We start from the raw sequence: 22,411 nt of genomic DNA on the forward strand, positions 1-22,411 counted from the left end.
TAGCTGGTCCGGACTGGTTCTTACCGCTCACTGGAAACAAGGCTCTATAGCGTCAAGTGTAGCTTGCAAGCCACATGGGTAGCGAAATCAACGGAAGAAAATGCAACTATAATGTTATGCAGCAGGTCTTGTGAAATAATCCTTGTTCCTGAAGCCAGATACCAAGAATACTGTCTACATGAATTGCTATGCCTTGTCTTGGTCAAGCAAATCAAATGTAACCAAACAAGAAGGTAACACGATTGCTGGTATAGGATAGTCTAATGCATTCCAGTTGACAATTTAAATTCACCTTGCCCCAGTGGAAACGTAGCATCGATAGAGTGACAAGTGCTGTACTTGCTTTCCATTGTGTCCCTGGGCTTAGACGGATTGTACATGTGCCTCTTGCCACTTGTCAATAATACTCTATATATTGCGATAAAGTCATTAAATCCGTCTCAACACTATGAAGAACAGGTAAAAAATGCTATACATGCAATCCTAGAATGGACAAGGTCTCGTGCTCTGCTCTCAGATGCCCCGGTAACATGTCTAGGTTCTACTCCTCCTTTATGCCCAGGCCCAGCCATCGCCAGCAGCCTAAATTCCAGGTTAATCATCAAGATACACCATCAAAAGGACAAGCAAGACGTACCGGAAAGATACAAATCTTCACCAAAATACTTCTGCATAACATGGGCGCCGGCGTCAGTCCCGTCTGGCCCCGAAGAGACGGCGTTTTTGCCCACGGCCAGGGCAATCATGGGCTCGAGGTGCACCAGCCTCCTATACTCTGGCGAATGGCCAACGGCCTCCTTCAAAATATGCTGGTGTATATTATTCGCGATGCAGTACCCGCCATGCATGGCGCCGCCGCAGCGCTTAATACCCGACCACCTCGTCGCGTCGCCGGCGCAGTAGTGACGATGCTCATTCGGACCCTCCGACTCAATCACCAAGCTATCGACGACCACGTTAGTCACATCTACTCCTCAGCCAGGCACGCGGGAAATCTCACTCGGGTCGAATCTTGACGTAGCCCTCGGCATCGACAGCCCAAGGCGGCAGATACGCCGTGGACGGGACGCTCTTGGAAACAGCGACAATGACCAAGCCCGCGTCCATTTCGGCGCCATTGTCAAAGCGCACGCGGTACCTCTCCTCGCCGTCCTCGGTCTCGACCCTCTCGTACGCATCCAGCCGGTGGCCCAGGGCCACGCGCACCCCAGCCTCGCGGAGCATCCTCAACGCAGCGTCCTTGCACTCGTCGCTCAAACCCTCGGACGACAACAGCGCGCCGCGGGAATGCGCAAGCGTCACCTCGACATGCGGCACGCACAGCTTCAGCTCGGCGGCCATTTCGACGCCCACGGCCCCCCCGCCGACGACCACGACGCCGCGCGACGCCCCCCCAGCCCGGCGGATGTGCTCCCCAACCTCGGCCAGGTACGCCTCCCGCCCAAACGACTGCGGCACCACCGGCCACGCCCTCCTCAGCCCCGTCGCGGCCACGAAGTAGTCGTACCCCAGCACGTCGGGGGCCTCTGCGCCGTGGCGCCGCACCTCGGCCGTCCGGGACGCCCAGTCCACGCGGGCGACGGTGCCGTGGACAAAGGCCACATTGGGGCGCTGCAGGTCCGGCAGCCGCGGGAACTCGACCCAGGCCCTCTCCGCGTACGAGTGCTTGGCCAGCGCGAGCGGCGCGCCGACTACGTGGACTGCAAGGCGGCCGGTTAGACGGTTGGGCAACCGGGGGGGAGGGCGGGATACGCACAGAAGCCGTCGCGCTCGTCGACAATGGTGATTTCGAAGCGGACCCGCGGCCAGGTCGACGGGAAGGGGTACGGGTCGACGGCCATGCGAGGCGGCTTGCCGTCGGTGAGGTCGAGGAGGTTGACGGCGGCGGCGAGCCCTGCGTAGCTGGCGCCGGCGATTAGGACCCGGGCGGTGACGATGCCGTCTGGCGCGGAGGAGGAGGAGGCGGAGGCGGTCATGGTTGCGGTGCGGCCTGGAGGTGAATGGGCTAGGGAGGCTAGGGAGGGAATAGATGAATTCGGGTGGGAGACGGTTGCCGAAGGCTATCTTTCTGTTGCGAGTAGGAGATGGAGAGTTTCGAGGGGCTAGCAGAGGACGTGTTGCGGGATGCCATGGCGAGGCGCTTGCGCGTTTTGCGTGTAGAGACAAAAAGCCTCACATGCACGCGGTTGATGCTCGTGAGGAAATTTGTGCCCTGGTTGCCAAGCTGCTGGTGGGATTCTGCAGGGTTGGTTGTGGGCTCTTGACGATGTCGTAGTGCCCAGTCGCGCCGAGTAGGATAATACGTTGGCCATGACGGAGCAGGGATTCCGGGCGTGTTTGTAGAAAGACCTGCATCCGCCGGCATGCGCTGTCTCATGTCGTGGGGGCCATGCATGCGAGATGTAGTACATGATTGGCGCAGACACATTCCAAGTGTCGTCGGTGCTTCCAAACAAGGTTTTCATGCAGACGTCGACGGTGGGTCGGGTGTGGTGTGCTGTGATAATCTTATCATTCCCATCTAATCAATCGCATCAGCTTTCGCGCAGACGCTGGACAGACAGTAAGCGTGCATGAGTAGCGCGCGCCGTCGGATGGCGCTGATGGAGACGCAAACAATTCGCGCATCTCTTCGCTTGCATCTGCCAAGCATCTTGGATGTTTGTGGAGGGCCGGCGTGTCCATAGCATCGGGGGAAAAGTTTGCATCTGTTCCCATTGTCTCGTCTACCACGGCGGCAGGCTTGATACAGCCGTTCCCTTGTAGACGTCAACTTTAATTTTATACCAATGTAGCCTCGACGCGCGATTATGCCACCAACTACGGAGTACAGAACACTTAGTATACCATGTAGCAAGTTGACAGATAGTCATCAATGTCTTAGGAGCACGTTGACAGTAGAACAAGCCACATCCACAATTATGCCTCGCCGCCAGGGGAAACGCTCCGTCCCAAATCCGCAGCAATCTGCAACGCCAGCGCCTGCGAGAACTGCCGACACCACATGAAGCTGCCGGTCATGTACCAGAAGCCCTCGACGCCCGTAGGCCGCCACCACCCCCTGCGCTCCTGCTCGCCGTCCAAGTCCCCAAACCCCGCGAGCCGGTCGGCAACCTCGTCGCCCATGAGCGCGCGCACATGGTCAATGTTCCGGCGGTACCCCGTCGCCAGCACCACCACGTCGGCCTCGAGCTCCGTCCCGTCATCCAGCGTCACCGACCTCTCGGCCATCTCGCGCACGCCGCCCTCGCAGCGGTGCACGCGGATGCGCCCGTCGACAATCATCCGGCTGGCCCCCTGATCAATGTAAAAGTGCCCGCCGCGAACGAGCTGGTGGTCCGCGAGGCCGTACCCGTCGCCCCCCGTGCGCACGGCCAGCCCGGCGCCGCGCAGGCCCTCGAGCATCTCCGCGTCGGCCGAGGCCATGGCCGCCGTCAGCCCGATGCTCATGGTGCGTATCACCGCCGTCGGGAACGAGTTGCCCAGCACGTCGGCCTCGTCGAGCCCCAGGCCCTCCATGTTCCAGAGCCCCAGCTGCATCGTCTTCCAGGACTCGCTGGACACGCAGAAGATGGCGTGCCGCTGCACCATGGACACTTGCTTTGCGCCGCAGTTGACAAAGTCCTGTGCCGCGTCGTGCCCGCTCGTGCTGCACCCGACGACGACGACGCTCTTCGCCGCCACGTCGGGCACCAGGTGTCCCGACTTTCTCTGGCTCGAGTGGTACACGAGCCCCTTGAAGGAATCTTGGCCCGGGAAACGCGGCATGTTGGGCTGGTCGCTCACGACGCCCGTGGCGAGGACCACGTGCCGCGGGAACATGGTCCGTCTGCCCTTGGGCCCGTACACCTCGACGGCCCATTTCGCCCCGTCGCGCCGGACGGACGTGACGCTCGTGCCGAGCAGAATGTCCAGACCCATTAGCTGCGCGTAGTGCTCGAGGAAGTCGGCCACGCGGTCGCGGCCCAGCCACTCGGGCCAGGTATCCGGGTACCGCAGGAAGGGGTAGTGGTCCGTCCACTTGGGCGTGTGAAGGCGCACCGAGTCGTAGCGGGAGCGCCACGCGTCGCCGACGGCCTGGTGCCTCTCGACGAGGAGCACCGGCACGCCCATGTGCCGCAGGCGGGTGCCGAGCATGACGCCCGCTTGCCCTATATCGAATTTCACGTTGGCGCACGCACGGCCGAGGAGGACGGGGAGGCTACGTACCTGCGCCGACGATGAGGACCGGCGCGTCTCCGGCGGCGCTGCTTGCTCCGTCGACGGCCGGGCTCTGCTTCAGCTCTTCCAGCTGTGTGAAGACGGTCCACGCCTTCCAGGTGTCGTCTGCGCCGTGGGCGAGGCGCACCAGCCCTCGGCCGTGGCCGTGTCGCGTGCCGAAGACGAAGCCCGACTGGACAAAGGCCATTTCTCCCCATTCAACCAGCGCTGGCTTCAGGCCGCCGGCGCTTGGGGATAGGTTGTCTAGACTGACTTCCGAGCTGGTCAGGTACGCCCCGATCGTGTCTCGGCCCTGCTTGGTGGTAAAGTCCCACGCGAGGCCGAGTATGTCCCTCCACCAGCAGTCGTCGATGAAGAGGTGCGCCATGTCGTCGTAGACACGCTGCTCGAAGCACTTTTGCAGCTGGGAGAGCCATTGGGCCACGATGGCTTGTGCGTCAATCGCATCTCGCGGCGTGTGTAGCCGCAGCTCGGGAAGCGAGGGGAGCACGGTGCCGTCCATTGTGAGTCGTGACCTTGGTGAGAAGGGGAGAACGACGTTTGATAGAAGCTACACGTTGTGCGGGACGCAACTTGGTATAACTTGGTACATACGGTCTGGTGTGAGTGAGAGCAGAGAAGGGTCTGGTTTGCAAGACTGGGCACCGCTCCGACAGGGGGGCAGGTTCTGCACATGATTGCTTGCATGGCGTGTTTGGCTTTTGTCTTGGCTTTGGGGCTGCGGTGGATTTACCTTGTTGCATGTGGCCTGGCTATACCATGTTGCATCGTGTGTAGTTGACTTTGAGTGTGAGGGTCCGACGAGGTCCAATGTCGTGGGGCAGACAGGGTTATTGGCCTTGATGTGTAGACCAAGGAACGCACGCTTCTGTTTGGAGTGACGTCAAGCGGGGGAAAGGGAACATTGAAGTGATTGGTCGTGCCTAATTGTATTGACTCCTCACTCCAACTACACGGCCTCGCTTGTACGACCCTATTTGGACCGATCATCAGTGCTGCCTTACCTCGGACACATTCCGCGTTTGCTCTAGATACTTCACCCACAACTTGAATTGTTTCACTGTATAGGAAGAAAATTAAGCATCAAATACTTGATAGGGATAAACCATCAAATACTTGATAGGAATAAACCATCAGATACTTCATAGGCATAAACCATCTCTACTGTATTCTACCCAGCATGCCGTCTCTACCCAAGCAGCTCAGCCCCTCCACACGGCCTCAATAACAACAAAGAAGCTCAAGGGATTCGCCTCCAGGCGCACAATGTCGAACCGCCCATCGGCAGCCTCGAAAATGGCCCGCCACGCCTCCGCCGGGCGCTCCTCGGCGTTGAACAGCGCCATCATCCTCAGGTCCGTCGCCGTGCCCATCTGCTGTATCGACCGGGGCATCGGCGCCTCGCCCTCCCCGGCCTCCTGCTTGCCCACGTAGTCGAGGAAGAAGACGCGCGCGCCGGGCCTCATGGCCGGCACCAGCCCGCGCAGGATCCGCACGCACTCGTCGTCCGGCCAGTCGTGCAGAATCAACTTGATCAGGTAAATGTCCGCCTCGACAGGCTGCGGCTGGAAGAAGTCGTGCGCCACAAACGTGACCCTGTCCTTCATCTCCGCGGGCTGGTGCTTGTCGAAGCCCGCCTGCGCCTGCGGCAAATCCTCCACGACGACGCTGAGCTCTGGGAACTTTTGCGCCAGGGCGAACGAGTCGTGGCCGCCGGAACCGCCAATCTACAAGTCACAAAACAGTTAGCAACGCGTCGAGATGTACAGCGGCTGGGCGGAAACTCACATCCACCACGGTGGCTTTCCCCGCGGCCTTCCAGTCAAACGACTTCTCGAGAACCGTCTCCAGGCGAAAGATCTCCTTGAGGTAGCGCATGAACTCGACAAAGTTCCTCTGCCGCCAGCCCTTGCGGTCGCCCTCGCCGTCGCTCTCTATAAACTCCCACGACGTCTTGTAGCCGCCCACCGTGCCGCCGCGCTGGTACAGCGCAAAGGCCGTCTTGTCCATGTCCCGGGGGAGCCCGGCCTCGCCGCGGGCGTACAGCTCCAGGGCGCGGTTCATGGCGAGCATGGGCGCGCCGGCGTCGTCGATGACGGTTGACACGAGGGCCCGCAGGCCGGCCGACTTGACGAGCGCCGCGGACCGGCACGAGTGCCGCACCCGCCCCGTCGTCTTGAAGTCGCCCTCGGGGGCGAAGAGGCGCAGCGTGAGCGCGTGCTCCAGCACGCGCCGGGCTACTTCCTCGGGCAGGTTGGCGTGCTGGGCGACGTCGGCGGCCGATGCGGAGCCGTCGAGGGGCACGGCGGCCCAGAAGTCAAAGTGGTTCATGAGGTTGAGCGCCATGATGTCGGGGACGCACTGGCGTGAGTCAGCTTAGCACCTGTTCAAGAGGGCAGGACTGGTTCTTGTCTTTGGAGGCACTTACCGTGTGGACGTAGTTGAAGATGCTCTCGCTGGGGCCTTGGACGAGGTACCACAGGTCTGTGATCTTGTCGAGGAGCTCTTGCCGGCGGAGGAACATGTCCCCCGTCAGGTTCTCGTAGCTGGTTGCGCTGGCGGCCGTGAAGTTGGGCTCGGCGACGCTGGCCTCTGCTAGGGACTTGGTGAAGCCGCCTGCGAGCTCTGAGATCTGGGCCGCGAGGCCGTTGATGCTTTCGTCGCCGCTCATGATGTTCTGCGCCGTGGGGGTTGTTGAAAAGTCGTGATTTTTTGGGGGGGCGACCTCTGTCAAATGCGGCGGCGCTGGGCAGATGCTACTTGAGAGCGGTTGTTACAGAGGTTCCCTCACATGCGCAAGATGCTCGGACGGCCATGCTCGGACGTCCATGTTCGGACGGCCAGCATAAGTACGTACACCCGCGAGTACGCCTGGAATTTTGTCTCGTCTCGATCTTGTGCAGTGGGTTATCTGCCGTGATAGTCATCCTCTAGGGGTCGCCAAGCCGGAAGAATTAGGAGCGGGGTTGTGAGTACAAGATGTCGTGCTTTGAGTGGCTACAGGGATTGCGCGCCGTCTCTTGGCATTACGTACAATAATACCGCACAACTGGCTTATTACCCGTCAGCGACGGAGTGGGTATGGGACAGGATGAAATACAGCGAGGACTTGACCAAACGGAGCAGCTGTAGCCGCTAGGAACAGTGTAGTGAATGCTAGCAGAGACCCTAGATCTTGTCGAGTTGGTGCGCATGCGTCAAGGTGTGTTGTCAGGGCGTCATGTGTGTTCCCCACGCTCCACTCCGCTTCAATTTAAAACGAAATGCCGCAGAGATTGCGCAACATGATCTTATCAATCAAATCGCTGCCATCTGGAGTGGGGCGGGATGGGGGTGTTGCGCCACTGAAAAGCGGGCCGTGCCGGGGGGGCGTCCACATATCAAGTTATAGCTTGACCTCAACGTTTCGCCTATACAATATAATACATACTATACGTAACAGCGACAAGGTATAGACTCGACCGGTGGGTTTTGTGCAAGACTATAATCTTACCATGGTCCGTTATGAAATGAGGTACAGGCCCCAACCGTGACCTGCGCGGCAACGAGCGAGGAGTGGTAGGCCGATGCACTTTTCTAACCTCATCAGAATGACCCCGGCGAGAAACTGGCGGTTGTACGGGGTCCTTGGGGCACGGATTCGAGGAAAATTACTGCAGACTGGGTAATGTGTGTGGTCAACGTACATACATGCCTCTTATTAGCGCCAAGGCCAGGTAAGATAGAATTGGCCATGTTATTCACGGGGCAAGACTATTCTTTACAAGTAGACTATTAAATGTATTTTCTTCTTGTGCAGCACCAGACAACGAGCTCGCCCCGTGGCTGTGACTGTTTCCAAGGATCAACTCCCTATCCACAGCGCAGTAAACGTCTTTTGCACGCTCAGCATGGCAGACCCAAAGCGCGTGCTCATGCTCACCAACTCGGAGCTGGGCCAGGCCAACGTGTTCCTAGCAGCCACCCACGAGCTCTTGCAACTCGACCCCAACGTCACAATCTACATTTGCTCCTTTGCGCCGCTCGCCCAGCCCGTGTCGTCCGTCCGGGCCCTCGACGAGACCGGCACGGCGGACAGCAGGCTCAGATTCATCGAGCTGCCCGGCCCGTCGTGGAAGGAGGCCCTCTTCGGCCGCCCCGAGCACCAGTTCCAAGAGCTCTGCGCCATCCGCCCAACCGTCTGGAACGTCTCCAAAGCCGCCAAGCTGACGCGCATCGCCTGTCCCTGGACCACCGACGAGCTGTGCAGCCTGGTGACGCGCCTGGAAACCATTATCCACGACGTGGATCCGCACCTCACCGTCGTGGACAACCTCTTCACGCCCGCAGTCACCGTCTGCTACAAGCTCAAGCCGAAATGGGTCGTCTTGTCGCCCAACACGTACAAGGAGTTTGCGCTCGCCGCGCAGCCTCGCCGCCAATACTACTGGAAGTACCCTCCGTAAGTTAGCCACGCCCGTCATCACCTCCCTCACGCGTCGCTCATTAACACCGTCTTTACCAGCCCGCGGTCGACCATCCCCTTCCCCGTGCCGTGGTACCAGATGCCGCTGGTGTACTACATGGTGCGCAAGATGTACCTCAACCACGACGACCCCTTCATGGGCCAGCACGCAAAGGGCATGAAGGAGGCCATCGACACCGACTACGCCGACTGGGCGTACATCTCCATCGTGCCGCCCGAGGGTCTCCAGATCCTGCTCGCCACCCGGCCCGAGATCGACTTCCCCTTTGACGTGCTGCCCGGCCACATGGTCCCCTGCGGGCCCATGGTCCGGCCTTGCGCGCCGCTGGCCGACGCCGACCCCGAGCTGGCCGCGTGGCTGGCGAGCCGGCCCACGGTCCTCGCCAACCTCGGCACCCACGCGACCTACGACGGGCGGCACGCCCTGGAAATGGCCGGCGCGCTGGACCTGCTGCTCCGGGCTGCCGAGAAGCAAGGCAAGCCGCTGCAGGTGCTCTGGAAGCTTAACAAGGGGGACGACTTTGACCTGTCGGACGACACGTTCAAGGGCCTTGGGCAGAAGTGGAACGAGGCCGTGCGGGTGACGACCTGGCTGGACGCCGAGCCGGCGAGCATCCTCGCGACGGGACACGTCGTGTGCTCCGTCAACCACGGCGGCGCAAACTCCTTCTTTGAGGCTGTCAGCGCCGGGGTGCCGCAGGTCGTCCTGCCCGTGTGGGGGGACACGTATGACTTTGCCAAACGCGCCGAGTGGCTTGGCGTAGGCAAGTTTGGTAGCCCGAGGCACGCGCCCAGGGTGAGTGCCAGGGAGCTGGGCAGGGTGTTGAAGGAGGTCGTTTTGGGGCCACAGGCGGCGCGGTTCGCAGAGAAGGCGGCCTCCTTGGCCAAGGTGTGCGGAGAGAATGGCGGCGGGAGGCGCGTTGCCGCGCGGAAGATTCTGGAAATGATGTAGTTTTCGTCTGTGTGGACTGTTTCAAGTATACCGCTTTATAATGGATGCGTTAAATTGAACCGCAGCAACGGGGTCGCGTGTAACCAGACCCCAAGGCCAAGATGTTGACTTGTATTTGTCAAGTAGGCGTAGACAAAGTAAAGAGCACTCGAGAGCCTAACTGCCACATTGGCCTGTAACCTATTCTCTCTGGAAGCTCTGCTGGGACCGTGTGCGGCGAGATGTGGTCTGCGGTAGGCTTTATATGTGGACTTGGTAAGATTCAATGGTAAGATTAACACCACATGTGAGGCTCACCATGTATTTACGCGTAAATAATGTGGGTTGGTGTTTTATTAACTATTCCTAATAACAATCTTACCTTTTGTCAAGGAAATACTCAAAAACCTTCTTCTATATCGCATTACGAGGTAAAGCAGGAAGCTTAGCCAGCTGAACGTTGGTTGCTTGCCAACGTGCCGCTTCACTCCATGCCAGCCACCACAAGTACAATATCATCCACTTCCAAGTCCTCAGTATAAACCGTGCATAAATTTTCTCCACGTATTAAAACTACAATTATAAATCTCTCAACCCTCCAATGCAAAGACTACTTTTCAGACCAGCACATCACTGAAGCATCTGCTGCATAGCATTGAGCCTATAGCTCTCATTCGTCTCAACCAAGTCCGCATGCCGCCCCTGGTCGACAATCCTCCCCCCCTCGACGACGAAAATCATGTCCGCCCGGAGAACAGTGTGCAGGCGGTGCGTAATCGCCAGCACCGTCGTGTCCCTGGACGCTCTCTGCAGGCCCCTCTGCAGGGCGGCCTCGCCCGCCGCGTCGAGGGCGCTCGTGCTCTCGTCGAGCAGCAGCAGCCGCGGCCGGCGCACGAGGGCACGCGCAATGGCCACGCGCTGCTTCTGGCCGCCCGAGAGGCGCGACGCCGACGGCCCGCACTGCGTGTTGTAGCCGTCGGGCAGCGCCATGATCTCGTCGTGGATGTTGGCCACGCGGCAGGCCTCCTCGACCTCGGCGGCCGTGGCCTCGTGGCCGGGCACCGCGCCCAGGGACACGTTGTGGAGGACCGTCCCGTCAAACAGGGCCGGGTCCTGCGGCACCAGGGCGATGCCGTCGCGGAACGAGTCGGGGAGGCTGGCAATGTCCAGTCCGTCTATCAGGATGGCGCCCGCCGTGGGCTCGTAGAGCCTCTGGACCAGGTTCATGATTGTGCTTTTGCCGGCCCCGGAGGGACCGACCAGCCCGACGAACTGCTTGGGCTTGATGGTGAAGGATACGTTGTCCAGGACGGAAGCGTCACGGTTGCCGGGGTAGGCAAAGGATACACGGTCAAACACCACCGTCGCGCCCGTCTTGCCAGAAGCAGCGGTCGGGTCGGGGTCCTTAGTCTCGGCAGTTGCTTCGGCGTCGGGCTTCCGGGATGGATCCGGGATACCGGAGCCCATGTGGACAATGGCCATGACCCTCGATATGGCGAGGCGCGCTCTGGAAAACTCTGGCGCCAGTGTAAACATGGTTCCCCAGAGCTGGGCGCTCGTCAGCATGGCCACGAGGATGATGAGCAGGTCTCTCTGGGTGTATTCCCCCCTCATAATGAGCTGCGAGCCCCACCAGTAGGTCAAGCCATTGACAAAGGTCGAGATGGTGTGCGAGATGGCAAGCAGGATGTTGGTCTGCGCGGCGGACCTCACGATTTGCTTCGCCGGCGGCTCCAGCAGGCGCTTGTACGACACCATGTATGTGCTTTCCAGGGAGAGCGTCGCCACCGAGCGGATGGACTGGATGGCCTCGGCGGCTAGGGCATTCGCCGTCGAGAAGGCTTCCTGGTGGCGTTCCTCGAAGCGAGCCAGCATGCGCAGCTGCATGAATCCGGACCCCAGCAGGATGGGAATCGTGACAAGCGTCACCAGCGCAATCTTCCAAGCATACACGTGAGATATCACGACGGCGATGATGATGTTGACGCAGATGGCAAAGACCGTGCCAAAGGTAGAGCCGCTAAAGCTGCCAATGGCCATGCAGTCCTTGGTGATGATGGACAGCAGCCTGGACGGCGTGCGCCCTTCAGACGTGTGCCACTCGAGCTTCTGTTGCAGCAACGACCGGAAAGACAGCTGCCGCAGCGCGTAGAGTATCCGTTCTCCAATGATGCCGAATCCCCACCAGGCGAGGAAGTTGGCGATGAGCTCGACCGCGCCGAGCATGAAGATTAAGCCGCCAAAGAAGCGGCCCATGGAGAGGATGCGCTCAACGGTGCTCTGGCAAGGGTTCAGAGCACTCACCGTGTAGCCGAATATGAGGCCAGATCCAGAGAATGTGGCACCGACAATGGCAGCCGCCATCAGCGCCATGAGAACCCAACCCAACGATGGTCGGACCAGCCAGGCAATGCCTCTGAAGACGCTGCTGAATGGCTGGGGCACCGTGCCATCTGCTTCCTCTGACGTTTCTTCTGTGCTCTCCGTCGCGGCCTTTTTCTTGTCTGTCTCGGCGTTGTCGGCAGTTGTCTCTTCAAACTTCTCGTTCACGTCGGCTAGCGAGGCACTTGATCGCGACTCGACCTCTCCCGCACTGCCGCTTGTCGCGCTCAGCTTTTGCAGTTGAACCAAATGGGCAAACTTGCCGCCTTGGACGGCCATGAGCTCGGCATACGTGCCTCGCTCGACGACCTCTCCCGCCTCCAGCACAATGATGTTGTCGGCGCCCTGGATTGTCGACAGTCGATGGGCAATGGAAATCACGGTTCGCTTTCCCGAGGCTGCCGCTTGCTCGATGGCGGCTTGCATCTTTTGTTCGCTCGCCGAGTCGACGCTCGCGGTGGCCTCGTCGAGGATCAGGATTTCAGGATCTCGGATCAGCGCCTGAGCCAAGGCTATACGCTGTCGCTGGCCGCCGCTGACAGAAGTGCCCCTGGGCCCAACCGAGGTTCCGTAGCCCGAGGTGAGGCGGTCGACAAAGTTGGCCGCATCGGCCTTCTCGGCCGCTTGGCGCACAAGTTGTACAATCTCGGCGAAGCCGCTGCCCTGGGATGACGCCCAGGTCATGGCCTCCTTGCCCTTGCTTGCTGCGAGGGCCAGTTCGGGTCTCGCGAGCAACGGCTTCAAGTGCTGGTGTTCTGGGCGTGCAGAGTTGACAAGCCCAAGGGCGATGTTCTCCAGGATGGAAGAGTCGAAAAGCGACGGCTGTTGCTGGACAAAGGTCATGGAGCTCCGCAGCGATCGCACGTTGAGCTCCCTCAGATCCTGGCCGCCCATCTCAATGGTTCCCGACGTGGGATCGTACAAGCGCGCAATGAGAGATGCAATCGTGGACTTGCCGCTCCCCGACAGGCCAACAATGGCCGTATACTTCCCAGCGGGAATCTCAAGACTGACTTCTCGTAGGGCAGGCTGGCCCGGGCGGGTGGAATACTCAAACGTCACATCTCGAAAGGCAATGGTCTTGTCCATCCCTTCAGTCAGGGGCCTGCCTGAATCAGAAGTGCCGTCTATAGGAGACGGGGTTTCAATGTCTTCCATGAGACGCTGGTATGCAGAGACGCCAGCTCCCAGGAATGGCAGCAACGGCGCCAGGCCGCCCAGCATGACGCACGCATCAATGAGCAGGTAGACAATGGCGTATATCTGTCCAATGGACGAACTGTTACTGGCGTCCGACACGGCGTCGGCGATGCGGACACTGCCCTGCCAGAAGGCCAGGGCGTTGGCGCAGTAGGCAATAAAGTACAGCAATCCCGTCTGGATGGCGGCGACGGCAACCTTGGCAATGGCATGCTTGCGGGCGCTTGCCATGTGGCCGACAAACATCTTCTCCAGCCGGGCGGCGGCGCCAAAGGCATGGACGACGGGGATGTGGGACAGGGCCTCGGAGGCAATGGACGAAGCGTGCGACGTGGATTCGTTCTGCTCCTTGGTGAACTTGCCGATGTACTTGCTGCTCAGGATGCCCGATACGAGAAAGACGGGCATGACGGATATCAGGATGCCGGCCAGGCTGGGCTGTGTGGAAAAGGCAATGACAAAGACGGTGATGATGAAGCTGAAGGTGGTGATGATGGTGCCGACCTTTTCCGACGTGGCAGACTGGACGGCGGCAATGTCATTCTGCAGCCGGCTCGAGACCTGGCCGGCAGAGCCGCGACTATCGAAGAAGGAAGGGGGCTGGCGCAGCAGAGCCGCCACGTAGTGGTTGCGAAGACGCCGGGCCAGGCGCTGGCTGATGATGCCCCAGGAGGTGAGGTGGCAGTAGATGAGGACCAGGGCAATGGCGCCAATCCAGGCCGTCTTGATGACCTTGTCGTTGATGGCGGACTCGTAGCGAAAGGCGTCTTGTCCCGGGCCGTCCTGGGCCGCGCAGGTTGCGCTGTTGAAGTCATCGACAAGCTGGCCGAAGAGGACGCCCATGAGGGGGAAGGGAACGCCGGCTGCGGCAGCGCATAGCGTTCCAAACACGACGAGAAGCACGTCAATGTACGTCGGCTGCACGGCAAAGGGGAGCCGGAAGAAGACGAAGATGCTGCCAAAGTCCTGGTGAGTTCAAAGTCAGCTCATCACCTCGATGCTGCGTGTATCGGAGACTTGCCAGCCACTTTCGTCTCGAAGACTGGTCGTCTTCCGAATCTTTGGACGACATGATGTCCGCCTGGGGTCTGAGGCGCTCAATGGGGTATCTTGGGCGACGGTAAAGAGAGCAGACAGACGCAAGCACGAAGATGGATGAGAATGTTAACTGGTAGGATCTCTATCCATTCTTGGTAGGACTGTATGGAGTCAAAGCGGTCAAACGGACAACCAGTGCTGGAACACTGTGGACACGAACAGGCGGGCACTGCTTGCTCCCGATTCAAACGTTGGAAAAGAAGAAAGGAAAAGAGCCAAGGCCCAGCGAGATTTGGAGCGAGACTTGCATCGCTAGCCTCTCGGATATCCGATTTGAGGGTCTTTGTTCGGGAATTTACACTTGGGACGCTTGAAAGCTGACTCCAGCGCCAACCGCGATAATTCCCGCGCATACAGGGAGGCGACAGAGATGAGCATGGATTGACGCTAGACTCGGATCCATCGCAGAGGAAGGAGCATTTGCAAGGGGGGAGGGTGTATCCAAGTCGAAAAGTTGCGTGCAGAAAGCATGGGTGTGGTTGGTGGATTCATCACGAATGATGGATGACTGGAGTCCGGTTGAATCAACCTGCATTTGGTACTTTGAACCGGGATGTTGGACTCTTGAGCGGTTGGTACCAACCAGCTGCCACAGATTGCCCCCTCTCTCGTCTTGGCACGGCACTGTTGGCTTGTGGGATGCCAGCTGGCACATCCGCGAGCGGCGACGGCCAAGCCGTGGATTCTGTCGACTCCCGTGTCCAGGAGGGTGTAATGAGTTGCGCTATCCGTCGCGGCACCACGAGTTTTCCGCATCTTGTGCTGGTCACCTGCTCTTGTTCAAGGTCGGTTCTCTGTGGAGCTCCCGGCTCTTTGCGGTGTTGGATACAATGCCGCCTTGATTTGGTTGCGAGGGACATCATCTTTGCAACTTGACATTGATTAATCATTATACCATCTCCTGTGACGAGCAACGGGAGGCTGCGCGACTCGCCCAGCAGCCGGCCTGCGTACACAATGAAGCAGAAACGCATCCTCTTCCTGACAAATGCCGAGCTCGGGCAGGCCAATGTTCATCTCGCCGTCCTCCAATGGCTTCAGTCCAACGCCGCAGACGTCGACCTGCACCTGTCTTCCTTCCCCGCGCTGCAGCCGTCTGTGAATGCCCTCAACGAAACCGCCTCGCCCAACGCGCAGGTCACGTTTCACGAGTTGTCGGGCCCGACGTGGAAGGAAAGCCTCTTCTACCGTCCCGAGCACCAGTGGCAAGAAATATGCAGCCTGCCTCCGAACGTCTGGAGTGTTTCTCGCGCCGCGCCGCTCATGCCCCGTGTCGCATGCCCCTGGAGTGCGGACGAGCTGCTTGATCTCATCATGCAGGTCAAAAAGGTGGTGCAGACTGTCGATGCAGACCTCGTCATGGTCGACAACCTCTTCACCCCCGCCGTCACCGTCTGCTACGATATCAAGCCCAGGTGGTCGATTCTGTCGCCAAACACCTATCGTGAATTCATCCTTGGCAAGCAGCCTCGTTATGAGTCCTTTTGGAAACATCCCCCGTATGTCCAAACCTGCATCCCAACCCCGTCCTGTGGCTGACGTCAAGACATGCAAAGAACAGCTTCATTTATCCCCTACCCCGTACCGCTCTACTTGATTCCAGTAGCGTTGTACTACCAGCGAGAATGGAGAAAGAACCCCCATAGCGATTACATACACAGTGTCGCCATGAGTATTTGGGAAAAGACTGAGATATACTACTCCGACTGGGGTCGCATATCCTTTGATCCACCGGAAGGTTTAAAGGTTTTTCTTCCTAGCAACTCGACTGTTGACTTTCCGTTTTCCGTCGTTCCAGAACACTATGTTTCGTGCGGACCGATCGTTCGCTCAGCGCCGCCATTAAAAGAGTCTGATGTGGAATTAGATGCGTGGATACGGCAAAGGTCAACCGTGTATATCAACTTGGGCACGCATTTCCTGTACGATGATAGCGGGACCATGAGCCTCGCGGCTTCCATTAAAGCCCTTTTAGACGCTGCAACAGAGGCCGGACGAGATATTCAGGTGCTTTGGAAGCTGAACAAGGGCGTCAACTCTGACGGCGATTACGCACCCTTGCATCAGAAAATTGGCTACCATGACCGTGTTCGTATCGTCGACTGGCTGTTGGCTGAGCCCATTTCAATCCTCACTTCAGGTTCTGTCATCTGCTCAGTCAACCACGGCGGTGCCAATAGTTATTTCGAAGCTGTCAGGTTTGTTATTGTTCTCCCATCCATTGAGGCTCAACATTTACTAACGTTACCCAGCGCGGGCGTACCTCAAGTCGTGCTCCCGGTATGGTTTGATACCTACGACTTTGCACGGCGCGTCGAGTACTTTGGCATTGGCAAGATAGGCAACTACCACAACGCGCCGAGGTGTTCGGAAAGCGAGCTGTCGCCGATGCTGAAGCAGGTTGTGCTGGGGAAACGGGCTGAAATCATGCGAAGCAAGGCCGCTGCCATGGCGGAAGCGTGCAAGGCCAACGGCGACGGGTGCGCAGTCGCGGCGCAGGGGATTCTCAACTTGGCGCTTTCTGCGGCTGAGGCCTGATGGAGAGAGTAGGAACCGACGGCCTACCAAGTACATACAACCCAGAGGCGGTCAAGACTACGCTAGTCATGAATAGAGCATTTTGGCGCACTACAGCAAACGGTTCATGAACATACTCTTGGCGGTGTTAGGGACAGCTAACCTGGCCACGATATTGTCGTGTCAGTTGGTGCGATTAGGAATAACAGCCGACATGGCAACACGGCGACGACCCACCATGGGAATAGAAAACGTTGAGCCATCCATAGCTCACCCGGCATCGATACTGTCAGTAGTATTAAGCACCTCTTCCGCACTAGGCGATCAGTTTGAACAGCCTAGCCAGCTCTTTACCCAACAAGACGGTGGAGATGGTGTGGTCCTATAGGCGACGGGTCAATTGGTGCGTTGATCACTTGGTGGTCACGATGCTGACACACCCATGTCCGGCCAAAACGCCACCGCTCCACACCACCGGTCGAGTTTAATTTCGTTTTTATCTGCCCACATCTTATCTGATCCTCCCTAGCATCCTGGCTCTGGTGGGACGCACTCGTCGCATGACTCCAGCCACCAGACGGGCTGATTTGTGCACCATCCCAGTCCGCGAGAATTGCACTCAACTCGGCATGCCCAACCGGCTTGCCCCCCAATCAGCTCGCTTCCAATGTCCCACTTGCTTCTCGCCCTTGAGAACAGAGTTTTCTATTGTATTTTTTTTTTTTCCTTTTTCCCTCGTTTTTCTCTTGGCACCTCCATTTTTTGCGTCTGGTCCCTCGTGGCAAGCGGCAGGGATCACCGTAAAGAGCCGCGGGCTGTCCGATGACCGGCCTACTTCAAGGCTCGTCCCTCCGGCCCTCCTCGTAACCTTCATCTGTCCTCATCTTCTTGCAACAAGGTAAAACAAGGTGCAACAAAGTCCGACTCTGCATTTTCCATCTCCGCGACATGGACAAGATCAAGTCGACTGACGGGCCGCGTCCCCCTGCTGGTGAATCTGATGCCGAAAAGGGCCATCATGGAGTCAACACCACGGCAGTAGATGGCTCGACCACCAGCGGCGTCAAAAACGATGGAAATGCCTCTGATTCCGACGAATTCCAAGACGGCGTGCGAGAGGTTCGCGCCGTCACGACAGTCTGGTCCAAGACGTCGCTCTTCTCCATGTTTGCCTTGTAAGTTGGCACCGCCGAAAAAAAAACCCAAGGCCCACGGCTGACGGAAACAGACTCTACCTGGTCTCCTTTGTGGACTACCTCCAGAACAACATCGACTCTATCCTCAACCCGTACATCACGTCGTCGTTTGGAAAGCATGGGCTCCTCAACGTCGGCAGCGTCATGTCCACCATTATCGGGTCCGTGGCGCCGCTCTTCATCGCCAAGGTTGTCGACATCTGGGGCCGCGCCGAGGGCTTCCTGCTCATGGTGGTCGTGTGCGTCATCGGCATGATCATCAAGGCCGTCGCCCAAAACGTCGAGACGTACGTGGCCGCCCACACCATGTACTGGGTCGGCCACATCGGCATCGGGTACGTCATGAACGTCATGCTGGCCGACATGAGCAGCCTCAGGAACCGCATGCTCGCCATTGCCATCAACGGCACGCCCCGCCTCGTCGGCAACTACGCCGGCCCCAACATTGCCGGCCTGTTCTACCGCAACCTCAACTTCAGATGGGCCTTTGGCGCCTTCAGCATCATCCTGGTTGCGTGCAGCGCGCCCGCCATCGGCCTGATGTGGTCGATGCTGGGCAAGGCCCGCAGGGAGGGCGTCATTGAGAAGCGTCAGGCGTCTGGCCGCACCTGGCTCCAGTCCATCCAGTTCCACGTCGTGGAGATGGACTTGGTGGGCATGGTTCTCATCATGGGTGCGCTGGCCTGCATCCTGCTGCCCTTCAATCTGGTCGCCTATGCCCCTCAGCAGTGGGAGACTCCCTACATTATTGCCATGCTGGTCCTGGGCGTTCTCCTCTTCCCCGCCTTTTACGTCTGGGAGGCCAAGATTGCCCGGGTCCAGTTTCTCCCCTTTCGGTTCCTGAAGCAGGGCACCATCATCGGCGGCTGTCTACTGTACGGCGTCATGTTCCTGTCCACCTTTTGCTGGAACGGCTACTTTTACTCGTACCTCCGCGTGGTGCACCGCCAAAGCCTCGAGAATGCGGGATACATTGTCAACACCTTCTCCACCACCTCGGTCGTCTTCGGACCCCTGGTGGCCCTCTTCATCAGCTACACTGGCAACTTTAAGTGGACGGCGTACGGCGGCGTGCCCGTCATGCTTCTCGGCTCGGCGCTCGTCATCCCCTTCCGCCAGCCCAACGCCCCCGTCGGCATGCTCGTCTTCACCCAGTTCCTGGTCGGCCTCGGGAGCGAGATCCTCGTCCTCTGCAGCTCCCTGGCCTGCCAGGCGCCCGTGACGCACCAGCAGATTGCCGCCGTCATTGCGCTGTCGGGCATGTTTGGCGGTTTCGGCGCCTCCATTGGCCTTTCCATCGCCGGCGCCATCTGGAACAATTTGCTTCCCCAGAAGCTGTACGAATACCTGCCAGAGGGGGCCAAGAACCAGTCCATGACCATCTTTGGCGACATTGAGCAGCAGATTGCCTTCCCGGACGGGTCGCCGGAGCGGGAGGCCATCGTTGCTGCTCTCGGCGACACCATGAGGCTGATGGTTATTGCGGGTGTGGCGCTGATGCCCCTGTGCGCCGTGTGCATCTATGCTTGGAAGAATATCAATGTCAAGAAGCTGGAGGAGCAGCAGGGCAAGCAGACCAAGGGCACAACCCTCTAGGGACGCTGTATGCCGTTGGCGATTGGACCAGACGTAATACAGGGAATCTAGGAGTGCCTAGAATAGATTGGACTTGTGGGATTGTAAAGATGGCTTTTGGAGTGGAATAATTTTAATATTTTTATAAAACGTAGCTTTACTTATTTGATATACAAGTTGTACGACAAGAAATTCGAATTACCCGTTAGCAACTAAGTGGACTCCCACTTAGTTGGTCACAAAATTCTAGGACAGCCACAAAAGGCCGGGATAAGCCCTACTGTTACGACCCAGTCGTATGCAGGAAGCAGGCTGCAGGTTGGGCCGGCTACATGAGCCACGGGGCGGCATAGGCAGGGCGGACAACGGATTAATGGTTAGAGCGACCGTCATATTTAGATCGCAGGAAGAACCGTGATCCGTGTAAGCGGGATCACGGCCATAACAGCGATCCAGAGGGAAATATTATAATAGGAGAAGTGATCTATTGTAGTATATAGGGACCCCTAATTTCACTTCATAGATAGACTTTAGCTCCTTAGCTTTTAATACTAATTATTATATTAACCTAAGCTTTGCTTATAACTCTTTGACTTTGATTACTTGGTTATGGTCTACGACCTATTACCAATGTAACACCTAACTGCTCAGATTGACTGCCCTAGTGGCTCTGCTAACATAAACTACGACTAGTTTATCCCTTGGGAACCTTAGCCGTTACACCTACCTAGACTTTTATATATAAATTAGCTATATAGTTATAAAAGTATAATTTTTTTTATATTATATAATATTATATAAGTAAATTTAATTAAAAGCTAGCTATTAAAGGCTTTTTAATATATATATAATTAATAAAAATATAAAAAATAATGGATTTAAAGCCTTTTAAGGCCTTTTAGGGTTAGTTAGGTTAAGCTTAATTATAAAGGCTATTTATAAGCGCCTATAATATTTAATAACTTTTTATAAAAATAACTAAGCTTTTTATCTAGCTTTTATTATCTTATTAGCTTAGAACTCTTTAATATATTATTAAATAATATTCTAAAGCTTTATATAAGCTTTTTTATTTAATATATATTATTAAAAGTATAATAAGGCTAATAATAATAATTATAATACTTAATTAGGTATATTTTTATTATATTAAATAACTTTTTAAGTATTTATAATATTATTAATATTATTAATATTATTATTATTATTATTATTAAAGCTTTTAAAATTAAATTAAATAATATTATTATTATTAAATACTTAATTAAAAGGGAGAGTTTAAAATAATAATAAATTATTTTACTTATAAAAAATCTTATTAAAATTATCCTAATATTTCTAAAAGTAATTAATATTAATTATATAAAAATCTGGTTAGTTTTTTAGGATAATATTATATATTTTATTTTATATTTTTAAAGTTAAGTATTTAAGAAAATAATTAATATATTTAAGTTATTACTTAAAATTTAAAGTTTTAATATACTTATTAATAATATACTTTTTATTAAAATATTATTTAGCTTTAATTTTTTTTATTTTTTACTTAAAAATTAACTAAGTAAATTATAATTAATATTAATATTTCTTTTTTATTTTTATTATAATAGTTTTAGCTTATTATTTTTAAATATTTTTAAGGCTAATACTTATAATAAATTAACTAAAAAGCTTAACTTATTTCCCTTATTTTTAATAATTAATTAGGCGCTTAATTTATTAATTTTTATTATAAATAAAGCTTTTAACTTATATTTTTAGTATAAAAGCCTTAATTATAACCTAGCTAGTATATTAAAGCTTTTTATAAGTCAGGGATAATAAAATATTAATATAATAGTTTTAAATTAATTATATAATATTAGTAATAACCTAGAATTATTAATTATATAATAAAAGGCTTATTAAGGCAGGATTTATTATATTTTATTATTTTTATTATTTTTAGATAATTTTAGTAATAATAAGCTTAGAGTTTAAGGGCTAAATACTGCTTTTTATAAAGCTTGCTATAATATTATATTTTAAGAAGCTATTTATAAATATTTTATTAAAAGCTTTAATAAATTATTAATATAAAAAAGCTAGATTTCCTTCTAATAATAATAACTAAATTACTTTTTAATAAGCGTTTTTTATAAGCTAAAAAACGCTTATATTTAATAGTTAAAAAATATATATTAAATAAGGCAGGAAAATAATAATAATAATATTAAATATAATATAATATTTAATAAAATTAAGCTAGGTATACCTTATAAAGCTATTAATAATTAATAATTAAAAAATTTACTTTTTAGGCTTTTAAAAAAGCTTTTTAAATTAAATCTAAGGCCTTATAAGGTTATAAAGCTACTTATTATATTTAAACCAGGCTAATAAAAATATTCTACTTTATTAGGCTTTTATTAAATACTTTTATAAGCTTATATTAAATTAATATATTTAATTAAGTATAATATTATTATTATTAAAGCTTATATTAGTTCTAGTAAAGTATATTTTATTATTACCTTTAATTTTAAACCAGGACTTAGTTAAGAAGGTCTTAAATACTAGCTAGGATAGAATTTAATCCTTAATAGTATTAATAGCGCTTAAAAGGCTAATAAACTCTTAATTTAATAAATTAAGTACTTTTATATATTATTTTTAAGTTATAATAACTATAATAATCTTAACCTACTTATAAAAGTATTTAATTTAAAGGCTACTTTTATTTTTATTTTATATCTCTAATAAGCTAATATTATATTTATTTATTATTTATTAATAGTATTTAAAAAAGCTATTAATAATATTAGTATTTATTATTTTAAAGGATTT

The 22,411-nt window shown here is 54.3% G+C and overlaps 7 protein-coding genes across 7 annotated transcripts; 3 read left to right on the forward strand and 4 right to left on the reverse strand.

Annotated features, from left to right (window-relative positions):
* Positions 1-541: 541 nt before the first annotated feature.
* On the reverse strand, positions 542-1,976 carry OXR1_2 (Oxidoreductase OXR1; the record flags this gene model as incomplete). The annotated part of the gene is made up of 4 exons (XM_014686433.1): positions 542-582; positions 638-942; positions 1,001-1,700; positions 1,757-1,976. The coding sequence occupies 4 exons, from the start codon at positions 1,974-1,976 to the stop codon at positions 542-544; spliced, it is 1,266 nt and encodes a 421-aa protein (XP_014541919.1).
* A 943-nt stretch (positions 1,977-2,919) lies between these two features.
* On the reverse strand, positions 2,920-4,723 carry G6M90_00g092760 (uncharacterized protein; the record flags this gene model as incomplete). The annotated part of the gene is made up of 2 exons (XM_014686434.1): positions 2,920-4,151; positions 4,210-4,723. 2 exons carry the CDS (start codon positions 4,721-4,723, stop codon positions 2,920-2,922), a joined length of 1,746 nt encoding a protein of 581 aa, XP_014541920.1.
* Positions 4,724-5,423: 700 nt separating this feature from the next.
* On the reverse strand, positions 5,424-6,892 carry AMT9 (O-methyltransferase AMT9; the record flags this gene model as incomplete). The annotated part of the gene is made up of 3 exons (XM_014686435.1): positions 5,424-5,948; positions 6,010-6,582; positions 6,650-6,892. The coding sequence occupies 3 exons, from the start codon at positions 6,890-6,892 to the stop codon at positions 5,424-5,426; spliced, it is 1,341 nt and encodes a 446-aa protein (XP_014541921.1).
* Positions 6,893-8,111: 1,219 nt separating this feature from the next.
* Positions 8,112-9,638, forward strand: sdnJ_0 (Glycosyltransferase sdnJ; the record flags this gene model as incomplete). Its single annotated transcript, XM_014686436.1, has 2 exons — positions 8,112-8,662; positions 8,726-9,638. 2 exons carry the CDS (start codon positions 8,112-8,114, stop codon positions 9,636-9,638), a joined length of 1,464 nt encoding a protein of 487 aa, XP_014541922.1.
* Positions 9,639-10,247: 609 nt separating this feature from the next.
* On the reverse strand, positions 10,248-14,271 carry ABC1_1 (ABC transporter 1; the record flags this gene model as incomplete). The annotated part of the gene is made up of 2 exons (XM_066131422.1): positions 10,248-14,165; positions 14,221-14,271. The coding sequence occupies 2 exons, from the start codon at positions 14,269-14,271 to the stop codon at positions 10,248-10,250; spliced, it is 3,969 nt and encodes a 1,322-aa protein (XP_065987445.1).
* Positions 14,272-15,254: 983 nt separating this feature from the next.
* Positions 15,255-16,835, forward strand: sdnJ_1 (Glycosyltransferase sdnJ; the record flags this gene model as incomplete). Its single annotated transcript, XM_014686438.1, has 3 exons — positions 15,255-15,796; positions 15,854-16,495; positions 16,550-16,835. 3 exons carry the CDS (start codon positions 15,255-15,257, stop codon positions 16,833-16,835), a joined length of 1,470 nt encoding a protein of 489 aa, XP_014541924.1.
* Positions 16,836-17,762: 927 nt separating this feature from the next.
* Positions 17,763-19,606, forward strand: MFS1_1 (MFS siderochrome iron transporter 1; the record flags this gene model as incomplete). The annotated part of the gene is made up of 2 exons (XM_014686439.1): positions 17,763-17,989; positions 18,043-19,606. 2 exons carry the CDS (start codon positions 17,763-17,765, stop codon positions 19,604-19,606), a joined length of 1,791 nt encoding a protein of 596 aa, XP_014541925.1.
* Between the last annotated feature and the right edge of the window lie 2,805 nt (positions 19,607-22,411).

This window comes from Metarhizium brunneum, chromosome 5 (assembly GCF_013426205.1).
Source record: "Metarhizium brunneum chromosome 5, complete sequence".
In the NCBI taxonomy this organism is placed as follows: domain Eukaryota; kingdom Fungi; phylum Ascomycota; class Sordariomycetes; order Hypocreales; family Clavicipitaceae; genus Metarhizium; species Metarhizium brunneum.